At 48.2% G+C, this 12,990-nt stretch overlaps 1 protein-coding gene across 1 annotated transcript; it reads left to right on the top strand.

Moving 5' to 3' along the window:
- Positions 1–554: 554 nt before the first annotated feature.
- On the top strand, positions 555–8,452 carry LOC136661715 (chemerin-like receptor 1). The gene is made up of 2 exons (XM_066639094.1): positions 555–620; positions 7,440–8,452. Exons 1-2 carry the CDS (start codon positions 607–609, stop codon positions 8,404–8,406), a joined length of 981 nt encoding a protein of 326 aa, XP_066495191.1. The 5' UTR covers positions 555–606; the 3' UTR covers positions 8,407–8,452.
- The last annotated feature ends 4,538 nt before the right edge of the window (positions 8,453–12,990 follow it).

Genomic DNA, 12,990 nt, shown 5'->3' with positions numbered 1-12,990 from the left:
TGTTACAGTATTTATTTATGCATCCTTTATCCTGCTTTTTTTGGCTCTGAAGAGTCCCTAAAGCAGCATTCAATTCGGTATCTACCATCCATGGAGTTTGTGGCTGACCTGACACTTGAACCCGTGACCGCCACTTCCTAGCTCTTGGTCAGCCTCTATATGCTACACTAGAGCGTTCAAGCTGCAAGAGAGGTAGAAAAAGAACCTAGGATGAGTGGAACTGACTGATGCCTTCAGAGCATGAAGAACGGAGATCCTTTACTCATTACTCTGAGCCTGTTAGGTAGCTGAGTATCTCTGCTGATAGACCTGCTCACTCCCTCCAGCTTCAGCACTGGTTTCTTCTCCCCTTCTCACTCGCACGCAGCTCAAGCTAAAGAACAGCTAATCCGCTTCTCTCACACTTCTTTGCAGACTCCCAGGGCTTCTCTGGAGAAACCGCAGCCCTGCCCAAAGCTCAGATAGTGCAACTGGGTCTGAATCAAACAGTGTCACCCACCCTGGGGGTCTGGGGAGTCACCTACATTTTCACCTGACAGATGGACATAGGGGAAGACTGCCAGACCCGGGAAAGACAGCCACTGTAACCTGTTGGAGAGACAGACCATGCCAGCATCAAGGTAAGACTCCTCGATCCAGAGCTCTCCCTGCTTCCCTTTTGTCCAACCTGCCCCTCCACCTAATTATTCTATGATTACTATTTATTATTAATCATCAAATGCTAACATAGCCTTTCCATAGCTATCCTGAAAGAGACATACAACTTCTTTTAAATCAGCTCTCCCCAAACAGGTTAGACCTGCATCCAAAAAGGGAGGGTGGCAACCCCCCCTACATATTTTAGATTCCCCCCTCCATCTGTGCCAAAAAAAATTACAAAAAAGAATAAGAATAATCATCTAATAATCATCTATTGCTTCCCTCTCACCTTGCCTTTTCTATTAGTTCATTTATATGGGTGGAATGAACTAATAGCTCATTTTAATTCACTAATTAACATTGTACTTCACTAGTTTAATTTATATAGGTGGAACGAACTAATAATATAAGGGTATTATCATCATCATCATACTCCATCACAGTCTATGCTGGGTGGTTATAGTCTGCAATTTGGGATCTAGCCAAAATCCTGGGAATCAGAGATAGATATGGTTATAGGATTCCTGCTGTTTGAACCTATCTTCATCATCATCATTATCTAGCGCCATGTACATATACATCAGAGAGATACTAAAAGAGAAAGGACACCTTCCTGCCCCAGTGCGCTTACAGTCTAGATACTACTTTGATGAATCTGGGGGTTCCCAAACTGTGGGTGGGTCTCAACCTGATTTTGGGTGGGTTGGCAAAGGATGATGGAAAGATCAGAAAACTAATTGTCTCAAGCCCTGAGGCTTGAGATACTATAGCTACTAATTACCCTACAAAGAGCTCAGCTCCTGCAGTTTGCAAGCATGTGTAAATATAGGAAGATAAATATTTCAGGGTGATTTTTCTGATTGTTATTACTTAAAAATAAAATATTACTTTCTTGATCTCCTTTTTTTTAAAAAAACTCTGGTAAACCTAGGTGGGTCCCAATAGAGTGCCTTTTTAAAAAGTGGGTCCCAGTTCTGCTCCTGGCCAGAGATGAATCTGTACCTTTTTTGGGGGGGGGGGGGCCCTCAGGGGAAAGCACTGTGACTCTCCTTTCAGTGCAATACTGAGACCTAGTTGACTCCTTGGAAACTGTTGGAGCCATTCCATTCTAGGGTTGTTCTGTTGTGGCTGGAAAGCAGGATCTTTTAAGGGACCAAAGAGTGACAGCCAACAGGGCTAGTGGTTACAGTACAGGGCTGACAGCCTCCCAGATTCTCTTGCTTGCAAACTGGCAGGCATGGGAATGGGGTTCAATGGTTAAAGCCATCACAGAGGTGATGGCACTAGCCTAGGGCCGTGTTTCTCAAACTGTGGGTTGGAACCCACTAGGTGGGTCCCCATTCACGTCAATATTTTATTTTGAATATATTAGACTTGATGCTGCCGTGGTACCTGACTGCATTTGGGGAAATGTGACAGATCTGTACTTTGAAAAGGCTACAATGCATATGCTTTAACAATGATAGTAAATGGGGCTTACTCCAGGGTAAGTGTAAGATTGTTAAAAATTTTCCTGCTTGATGGTGTCACTTCCGGTCATGACATCACTTCCGGTGGGTCCTGACAGATTCTCATTCTCAAAAGCGGGGCCCTGTGGTAAAAGTTTGAGAACCACTAACCTAGGGGATTGTGACCGGAAAGCAGGATTTTTTAAGGGATGAATGAGTGACAGCCAGCAGGGCTAGTGGTTAGAGTGCCAGGGTTCACAGCCTCCCAGATTCTCTTGCTTGCAAACTGGGAGGTGGCAGGCATGAGAATGGGGTCTAAGGGATAAAGCCTGAGGCTTGGTGGCAAGTCAGTAGCCTGGGGTGGGGGGGTTAAATAAAGAGGACTAGCCTCTTAATTCCTGCTTAGTCATGGCTCCCCAGGTTCAGGGGGGGCAGAGTATCAGATTGACCTGACCCAGCAAAGCTCTGTTGCGGTTCTGACCTGACATTCACTCTTTGAAACCTTGTGGCGGCCACCACCCCTCCCCAGATGGCAACAGCGCCTAGTGGCTAGCGCGGAACTGCCAGGACTTGGCAGCAAGTCAGTAGCCTGGGGTGGGGGGTTTAAATAAAGAGGACTAGCCTCTTAATCCCTGCTTAGTCATGGCCCCTCCAGGTTCAGGGGGGGGGCAGAGTATCAGATTGACCTGACCCAGCAAAGCTCTGTTGCTGTTCTGACCTGCCCTTCCCTCTTTAAAGCCTTGTGGCCGCGGCCACCCCTCCCCAGATGGCAGCGGCGCCTAGTGGCTAGCGCGGAACTGCCAGGACTTGGTGTTCTCAAGCCTCAATTAAAGCTTCGAGCGCTTAATAAACGAGCTCCTTAATGCAACCACGGCGCGCCTCTGCTGGTGCGCTGGCACGGCCCGCGGGTAGCCGGGCGCGCATCCATTAGTGCCCTTAACAAGCCCTCGAAGCACGTGGCGGGTGGTTCCCCAGGCGCCTCCTGGCACCCAACCTGGCCAGGGAATTCGTCTGCTCATCCTAATGTGTGATTATTGCGCTCCCTGAAGAGGCAGTAAAGGAGGCTGGCGAAGGGGCTTCATGATCGCCCCCTCCCCAATGGGGGGAGGCTTATTTAATGAGCCTGATGAAGAAAGCGCTGCTAAAGGCAGTGGCGGAGGGGGGGGGGTGTCCGTAGGAGGCGTCTTGGGGAATGAACAGCGGGAGGGCAGAACTGAGCTGAAATCCAACAAGCCTTGCCCAGCCCTGGCATCTTCTAGCGGGGACCTAACAGGCAGGAGTCCAACAGGTGCAGCCCCCTTCTGCGGAGGGCAGAAATGAGCAGAGCTCCAACAAGTCTCGCACGGCCCTGGCATCTTCCAGCAAGGACCTAACAGGCAGGAGTTCAACAGGTGCAGTTCCCTCCTGTGGAAGATTCAACCCAACGGGTTGGCTTTCTGCCTTTAAGCCCATGCCTTCTTACTGCATCTGGAACGACCCCTGCTTCTCACCCATTTTCATCCACACAAAAAGCAAAAAACGAGGAGGAAGTTAACAAAATGTGGTCCTGTTCCTTTAACCCTTTAATGTGCCTTTCTCCTCTTTACCTTCAGAGTTAAACTCCTTGCCACAGGATGTGGTGATGGCATCTGGCCTGGACGCCTTTAAAAGGGGATTGGACAACTTTCTGGAGGAAAAATCCATTAAGGGGTACAAGCCATGATGTGTATGCGCAACCTCCTGATTTTAGAAATGGGCTATGTCAGAATGCCAGATGCAAGGGAGGGCACCAGGATGAGGTCTCTTGTTATCTGGTGTGCTCCCTGGGGCATTTGGTGGGCCGCTGAGAGATACAGGAAGCTGGACTAGATGGGCCTATGGCCTGATCCAGTGGGGCTGTTCTTATGTTCTTAACTACAATTCCCAGGAGGCCGTGCAGGTCTCTTGTTATCTGGTGCGCTCCCTGGGGCATTTGGTGGGCTGCTGTGAGATACAGGAAGCTGGACTAGATGGGCCTATGGCCTGATCCAGCAGGACTCTTCTTATGTTCTTAACTACAATTCCCAGGAGGCCTTGCAGGTCTCCTGTTATCTGGTGTGCTCCCTGGGGCATTTGATGGGCCGCTGTGAGATACAGGAAGCTGGACTAGATGGGCCTATGGCCTGATCCAGTGGGGCTGTTCTTATGTTCTTAAACTACAATTCCCAGGAGGCCTTGCAGGTCTCTTGTTATCTGGTGTGCTCCCTGGGGCATTTGGTGGGCCGCTGTGAGATCCAGGAAGCTGGACTAGATGGGCCTATGGCCTGATCCAGCGGAGCTGTTCTTATGTTCTTAGAGTGTGTCATAGCCTGCCCCCCCACCCCAGCATGGCAATGGAAAGCTGAGAGAGTAGTACCAGCTGTTGAATGTCTGCCTTTGAAACCCAGGCTTCCATCAGAGCTAAGACTGCGCTCCTTTGCAAATAGGATAAGCCCATTTTATTGCAAAAAGGTGACATTCTCAAGTTGAAAAGGGGGGACAAAAGCATTCAATTCCTTGGCTGGTTTGTGCAAAAGTAATTTAATTTACTAATTTAACAGGACTTGCTCTCCAGTAACTGTGCACCGAATTACAGCCATGCAGAAATATTTAAAAACTAAAACAAACTCGTATAAAACTTCTGACAAAATGCGTCTAGGATCAGGCTGCAAGATCTCTCTCCCTCCCCTTCTAAAAAGAGCTCTTGACAATTGCCTAAGGGACGCCACTTCAACAGGGTGGAGCGGGACAAAAGAAAGCTGCACCTGTTGAATGGCTGCCTTGCAACCCCAAAGCCCTCTGCTGGATTTAAGAAACAAACACTGCCAGTTCTCTCCACTTCTACAACATCCACACAAAAGCTAAGAGTAGCCTTGGATGCTGCAGGAACATCCCCAACCAATGGGGGGGGCGGGGGGCTTAAGGTTCTCCCCACTACCCTGGTGCACATATCCCAGATGGGCTTGGCCTGCATGCATCTGGTTTCAAGCAAGAGATGAATTAGCACCTGTTACCTAAGAGGTAAAGAGGACGTCTAGGTGCATCTGTCTGTCAAACAGCCCAGGCAGTTATCTCTTAGAGCCATTGCTCAATAGCAGCCACTCCGAGTTCCAGCTATCCCCCTATACAACTGACCCCAACAGCTATGTCAACACTGCCACAGCAGCCTTGTGTAACAGGAGTGCGTCACTGAGCTGAGCTCATCCAAAGCAGGTGGGAGACAAGCCGAACTGAAAAGTTCTCCTCCGTTTAAACACACTCACCATCTGAATCAGCAGGGTCTGCATTCTGAAATGCGAGTACCTATACCTCTAGAATCTCAACACAAACCAAGAATCACACACCAAATTCTACATTTCCAGCTTGTAAAGGGAGAGAGTGGATGCCCTCCCCTTCCAGTTAATTTGGGGCTAGGATGGTGTAGTGGTTTGGGAGTTAGACCTGGAAGGTCCAGGTTCAAATTCCAGCTTAGCCACAAAGTTTACTGGGTGACCTGGGTGCAGTCACGTGCTCTCTCTCTCTCTCTCAGTCTCACCTACCTCACAGGGTTGTGGTGAGAACAAAAGGAGGGGAGAAACCATGGCCACCACCCTGAGCTTCTTGGAGGAAGGGCGGTATAAAATGTGAAAAATAATTTATCATTCTCCTGTATCTTGGGTCCCAATGCTACTTAACACAGAGCATGGGCCCCCCAGGACACCCCCCCCCACACAAGTGCTGTTGATAGGAACTGCATCTCACCAAGGATGCACGTCAGAGGCAGATCCCTCTTGGTTTGTGCCCGTGGGCCAAATGTGAGCATCTGTCTCTACGCTCTTCTTCTTGGTCCTCAAAACCAGTGACTCAAGTTGGCCATCCAACTTTCATGGTCAGGCCTCAATTCTGTGGTAACAAAAGACTCCTTAACAACTTCCCGGCTTTTGCAGAGGTTCAGTCACTGACCCTCCCCACCCTTCTCTGTGTAATTTTCCAAGCTGCAGAGAGAACGATGCTGTAACCAGAGCAACTGAGTTTGCCCTTGAATTTCCTCCCCTCCATTTCAATTATGGAGAGAGAAAAGGCTAGCTTGCTGCAAAGGGGGTGGGTGCGAGGGAGAGGATGGTGGAGCTGACTACAGAGCTTACGGTAACTTAGAAAAGAACCCCGGTGTCCTGGTTCCTCAAATTACTCCCATTGCTATTAGTTGCGACTTCATGCGCTCCGTGGCCTGGAAGAGACTCAAAGCCTAAGACTGGCCCAACACCTTTCAACTTGCAGCTGCTCACACTGTAATGAATGGAGGAGCTTTGAAGAAGGGGGGTGGTGGTCATAGATGGAGTTGGAGGACAGGGTTGGAAGAACACCAGTAGCACACCCAACAGGACTGCCTGCAATCCTTTAGCACTACAGCAACAGTGCTCAGGTGCTGCCTTTGAGACTCTTTTCTTTTTCAGCAAATCTGACAGGAGAAATGGATCAGGCTCAGCATGAGGACAGCTGAGACATTTGCCTAAGGCCATATATGTCATTATGACTCTCTAAGCCAGCCATTTCCAGCCACTGTGCCGTGGCACATTGGTGTGCCACAAGTGGTCCACAGGTGTGCCATAGGAATTTGGGGGAAGGTCATTTATTAGTGGGGCCAATGGGGGATGTGAGCCCCCCATTAACAGTGGGTATGCCTTGTCAACTGTCAAAAACCAGATGATGTCGCTTGAGAGTTTTAGTGTCTTTTTTTTTTTTTAAGGCAAAATTCTCTTGCCTTGAGAATTTTAGTGTGCCACGAGATGAAAAAGGTTGAAAATTGCTGCTCTAGGTCATTGTCTTTCCTAAAGGCTACCTGAGAGCCAGGCTACCCCCTTTTCCATTAAGGCCACAATCCTATGAAGATTGACCTGGGATAAATCCTATGGAAAACAGTGGGCCTTCCTTCCTTCTCAGTAAAAATGCACAGGCAAGCCCTCTCTTGTTTTGTTTTAAAGTTGGTCAGCGATTCTTAATCTTCTGACCTCCATGTTCTTCGCAGTTGCACATTGTAGGGCCCCATGACCCACTTCCTTGGGCTTGTCATGCCCCAGAATGCCTCATGGGTAGCAAGTAAAATTGGTTGCGTTATAAGTCATTTTGCTTAAAGTTGCAGATTCAAGGATCTGTTGACAACTTTAAGTGAGATCTTGTTGTACGTACCTTTTGCACTGTTGCAAGGCTTGCTGCAAGGTGTTGGTGTTATCCCATTAGAAAAGGGGGCTGAGGTTTCCAGGAGACAAGCTAGCCCCCCCCCCAACTCTCCTTCTCTTCAGCTTTCTTGGTTGATCCATGTAACCCAATCCAGAGAGAGTCTCTTTGACATTTATCTTCTCTCTCTCTCATTGACAGGGAGATGTCAACAATCCCAGCAGCCAATGACACCTCATCCCCTCTGCTCTTTGGGGAAACCTCAGCTCACACTGCTGTGAAGGTCACCACCGCGGTGGTCTTCAGTATCATCTTCTTGGCTGGTGTGACTGGCAATGGGGTCGTGCTGTGGGTCATCAGCTGGAAGCTCCGCTGGACGTCCAACACAGTCTGGTTCTTCAACTTGGCCTTGGCCGACTTGGCATCCACCTCCTTGATCTTTGTCACGGTGCTGAACTTGGCCTTGGATCTGCATTGGCCCTTTGGTTCGGTGGCTTGCAAGGTGGCCAACTGCCTTTTTGGGCTGAGCCTGTGCAGTGGAGTGCTTCTGCTCAGTTGCATTAGCGTGGACCGCTGTGTTCTTGTGGTGGCACCTGTTTGGTGCCAGAACTACCGCACTCCACGGCTAATGTGGATGGCTTGTGGGTTCCTCTGGTTCCTCTCCTTGGCCTTCTTCGTTCCCAGCTCCTACTTCTTCTCCGAGGTCTCAGTGGAGATGAACAACCGGAGCTCCTGCAACAACCTGGACATCTTTCAGGACTGGCAGGAAGCCGAAGTCCTCACCATTTGCATCTTTCTCTACCAGTTCCTCCTCCCCCTTCTGGTTATCTCCATCTCCTATACCATCCTGGTGGTGACCATGCACAAGAAGAAGCTCAACAAGTCCAGCAGGCCTCTGCTGGTGGTCACCAGGGTGATCTTCTGCTTCTTTCTCTGCTGGCTGCCCTACCACGCCCTGGCTTTGGCCAGGATCTCTGTGGATATCGTTCCAGATGCTGTGCGCCTGGTGGCCATCCCCCTCTCCAAGTGCCTGGCCATGTTCAACAGCTGCATCAACCCTCTGCTCTATGTCTTTGCAGGGCAAGAGTTCCAGGATGTGGTGAGGAGGTCCCTGTTGCAGGTCTTCAGGTCGGCTTTTGAGGAAGTACCAATTGCCGCCAATGTCTGATAGAAGGCACAGGATGTGCCGGTCCACTGACTTGCTCCATTGTGCTCTTAGCAGGAGCTGCCCTGCTGGGATGAGGCGAGAACCCACCAGGCAGATCCATCATGTACACTGTGCGTTTAAAACAAAAAATTGTGCACCAAATGCTGGTAAGATTGTGCCATCACTGGCCAAATGCTGTGATTTGTGTTCATTCAGAAATTTAGCCTCTCACTGTTCATACTTTATTCTGCTTCAGCTAATTAAAGAAGAGACAAGGAAATAGGAAAGGCACAGGTAGACACCTTCATTTCTGACACCTGAAAGTCTTGCTCGGCCTCTCCCTCTGGGATCCTCAACTTTTCCTCCTAAAATTTTCCACCCCTTTTCAGCATGATTTTTTGTCAGCATAAGGGCTAGAAGCTTGATTTTCTCTTTTACAACAAAAGCTGAGATTCCCAGGAAAACAGATACCCAAAGTCTACTCTTGTGTAGTGTGATTACAGAATTTCTGTACGTGCGCAGAGAGCTCTGCCCATGGGGGGGGGGGCTTCTCAGCGCTCATCAACAGACTTTTTTTTGCTTCATCACCAAATCAGGTTGCAGTCATAAGCACACATTGTTGGGAATAAGCCTCATTGAGCATATGCAGTTGTTAAGGAGAGCTCCACCCCTACCTAGATTTCTATCCTACATTGCAGTGGTACTCACACACTTTTTAGTACCGGGACCCACTTTTGAGAATGAGAATCTATCAAAACCCACCGGAAGTGATGTCATGACCAGAAGTGACATCATCAAGCAGGAAAATTTTTAACAATCCTAGACTGTAATCCTGCCAACAGTTACCCAGGAGTAAGTCCCATTGACTATCATTGTTAAAACAATATACATAGTAGCTTGTTCAAAGTATACGTTTGTCACATTTCCCCAAATGCAGTCACATACCAGGATAGCATCAAGTCTAATCTATTAAAAACAAAATGTTGAAATGAATGGAGACCCACCTGAAATTGGCTCGCAACCCACCTAGTGGGTCCCGACTCACAGTTTGAGAAACATTGCTACATTGGAAACAGTGATGAAGGCTGGCTTGACACACATGGACCCCGTTCCATACATTAAAATAAACACTGAGCCAGTATTTAATGACATTCAATATTTGCCAGCTCACTCCTCCACACTGAAAGGCTGGCCCTGACAGTAGAGTCTCAGGGTTCAGGCCCAACTCAAGCCATTTAGGACAGGTCCCAACCCCTTGAGGAAGTTGCCTGCACCAACTCCACAGAAATAAACAGGAGATGTGTTAGGAGTACGCACAGATCCCATTCACTTCAATGGGGCTTGAGCAACCAAAGGCTGCGGCTCTGCCTGAAGAAAGTCCCGAGTTCGATTCCTGACATCTCCATTTTTTTTCTTTTTTCAAGAGAAAAATCCAGAACTACTTCCTATTAGTGTATTTAATACTGAGTTAGATGAACCGGTAGCCTGACTCGATAGGAAGCAGCTTCGTAGATCCAGGAGAACATCCAAAGGATTGTAGCCCTTGCGCCTGTCTGCCTGTACCTGTCTCTACTGTACTGTAGATAAGGGATGGAGACTATAACTTGAACGGATTTCCATCTAAAGGTGGAAGGGGGGGTCCCCTGTAACCAGTAAGGGCATGACCACACCTATAGCTCAGCTGTTAAATCTCCCAATGTGTTGATTTTTTTTCTTCAATCACGAGAGCTAGAAACTTGATTGTTGTAAAAGGACGGCTGATGAGATGTCCCACGGATGAAGTGTGCAAGTCCACATCAAATGTTGTTCACTGACTGTGTGACCTCTGGAAGTCCGACCACATCCTCTTTTTGGAAGCGCATAAAGACTCCCTTTGCACCACTTCCCTTCTCCACTTCCCCTCCTTCAGCCTTAATTCTCAGCCAGAATCACTGCAAGTTACTTAGGGACCATCTATCGTCTAACCAACACTTGTCAACAAAAGCAGGTTTATTTTGCCAGGATACAAAAATCAGACAATTCAACAGAAGGCTAAAGTGATTGGTGCCCAGCTCAGCAGCAGAGGTATCTGCTGAACAGGTCTGTGGGCAGCACCTTGGCATGGAGCAAGCAGATCTTGCACCAAGTGCAAGAAGCTTCAGGGTCCCAGAGTTGGTTTCCACATCCAAGGATAGAAGACAGACTGTGTTTTCTCTGCAGAGACAGACAGTCCTCAGAGGATGGAAACGGGGTTTACACGAACAATACTGACAGTGTCACAGCAGCCCTTGCCAAAGGTGTACCATAAACCTATGGCTCTAGGGCAGGGGTCTCCAAGCCCCAGCCTGGGGGCCAGATGCGGCCCATGGCAAGGCTCTATCTGGCCCGCGGCCAGCCTCTTGTGCCCCGAAAGCCTGTGGTCTACTTGGCCGAACATGACTGGAGCTGTGCTCTGGTTGCGTCTGGAGGGTGTTCTAAGGGCAGAGAGGTTGAATGAATGAGCCCACTCATTCATTTATTCACTCATCTAAGTTCCATCTCTAATGTATTTATATCAATTTTATATTTAAATATTTTTTTCCGGCCCTCAACACCATGTCAGATATTTGATGCAGCCCTCTGGCCAAAGAGTTTGGAGACCCCTGCTCTAGGGTATGTGTTTTTGTTTTGTTTTGTTTAGGAATGGCTCATGATATAACAGTGCTTTGAACCCAACGCTCTGCCTCATCTCGCATGCTGCAGTGTGCGCATGCATGTGCCTGTGGGTGGAAGGCAATTATTCTTGTCTCTCAACAGCCCCACCTTTCCTCCCCACAGGCTGCTAGACATTCCTCCAGCCTCACTGCTCCATTCCTGAGGAGAGATCCTGAGCAGACAGCTGGGTCTCCAATTCCTCAGGATGCCTTGTACTCCTCGTATTGTACATCTTGTGTTTATCTATTGCACATGATCTCTTGCCCAGCCCTAGAGCAAGGGCCCCATGGCTTTAACAAAACAGCGTTAATGTTCCTTTAACAGCTGTTCAGGGTCTTGCATCGATCATTCCGGAGCCACGTTTGGAGCAGGAAGAGGGTACCTAAGACAAGTGCACAGTTATGCGCCTGATGCGTGTGTGAGAGCAGTTTTTCAGTTCAAGCAGGCACATAAAGTGAATGCACTGCATGGCACTGAGTCAGGTATCTTGGGGTGCCAAGCCTCTCATGCATTGTTTATCTGTTGCCTTGTGAGAGTGTCTCCCTTCCGCCTTTGGCAAAGCTCTGCTTGCATATTTGTAAATAAAACAAATGATAGAAAGACACCACAAGCCTCCAGTGTGCTCATCTAAACAGGAAATCAAGCCCAATATCATCTGCCCTGGATATACAGATCACTCAGGGAAGGAACAGCATCGAGGAAATAAAAGATGCTACCAGAATGTCTCTTTTAGGAGTTTTAAGATTGCACCCGTTTTGCAGTCTAGGAAGTGGAATTATGCCCCGCGGGATCTCATCAGCCGATTGGCTGTTGCTCTTCAGGGTCTCACAGGCATGGGTTTTTCTCAACACTTCTTGGACATGGCAGGGTTTGAACATAGGCCCTTGTGCATTCAAGAGCAGGCAATCTGTCACTGATGCACCCCTTTTCCCTAAGAAGGGCAAGGAATATACATACATACACACATACCACCTTTCTCTGTTGTTTAGACAGCTATCAAGGGGTTTACATGGGCAGGCAAGTCTAAACCACTATTTTTCAATGGGGTTTTTAAAAATCACAGAACCCTCAGCCTTCATGGTATGGCTACCTCCTCTGGTTGTGTGCCATCAAGTCAATCATAAATCAAGCCTAATTAGCTAATCAGCTCAACAGCGACTCCATCCTGCCACAACGGGTACTGCAGCTTGTCAGAGCCTGGCATTCCCTCTCCCATCCAAAAACACAACCACTGATTCTCCTGCGTAGCTCTTCAAGCAGTAGCAACAGTTCAACCATCAGTCCAGACCTCCTACGAAGCCCACCATACTCTGAGCTCTCCAGGGTCTCTTTTCAGAAGTACGAGAAGTGCAATTGGCTACATTCAGCATCCCGTCCGAGCTTTTCCATTTCCGCTCATCTTGGCTACTGAGAATAGAACGGCAAAGGTCAGCCTCCAGCTGTACATTCCACTAAAAGGGAATCTTTAGGGATCTCACCCTTGCATTTTAAATGTTCAAAATGCAAACTCCGGACCTCTTTATAAAAACAGTTAAGGGATAATGGATCAGTGTTAAAAAGGACACTGGGGTTGTTATACTGCGACCTCATTTCCAGAAATTGTACCACTCCTTCCAGCACACTTTGGTCCCCACTGAGAAGAGAAAAAAGCTCCGCTTTCAGCCTGCTTAATGAAATCAGATTGGTCTTCTAGATATGCTAATACATTGTGCTTGGATAAACCACACAGCATGCTTCATCCACTTGGTTCCTACGGCACTCCCAGGACCACTTAAGCCAGTGGTACTCAAACTTTTAGAACAAAAATATGTCAGGACTACAAGTGACGTCATAACCAGAAATTACATCATCAAGCAGGAAAATTTTTAACAATCCTAGGCTGCAATCCTACCCACATACTGTGGAGTAAGTCCCATTTACTATCTTTGTTAA

This window comes from Tiliqua scincoides, chromosome 10 (genome assembly GCF_035046505.1).
Source record: "Tiliqua scincoides isolate rTilSci1 chromosome 10, rTilSci1.hap2, whole genome shotgun sequence".
NCBI lineage: Eukaryota > Metazoa > Chordata > Lepidosauria > Squamata > Scincidae > Tiliqua > Tiliqua scincoides.
This window is presented reverse-complemented; position numbering and strand designations above follow the sequence as displayed.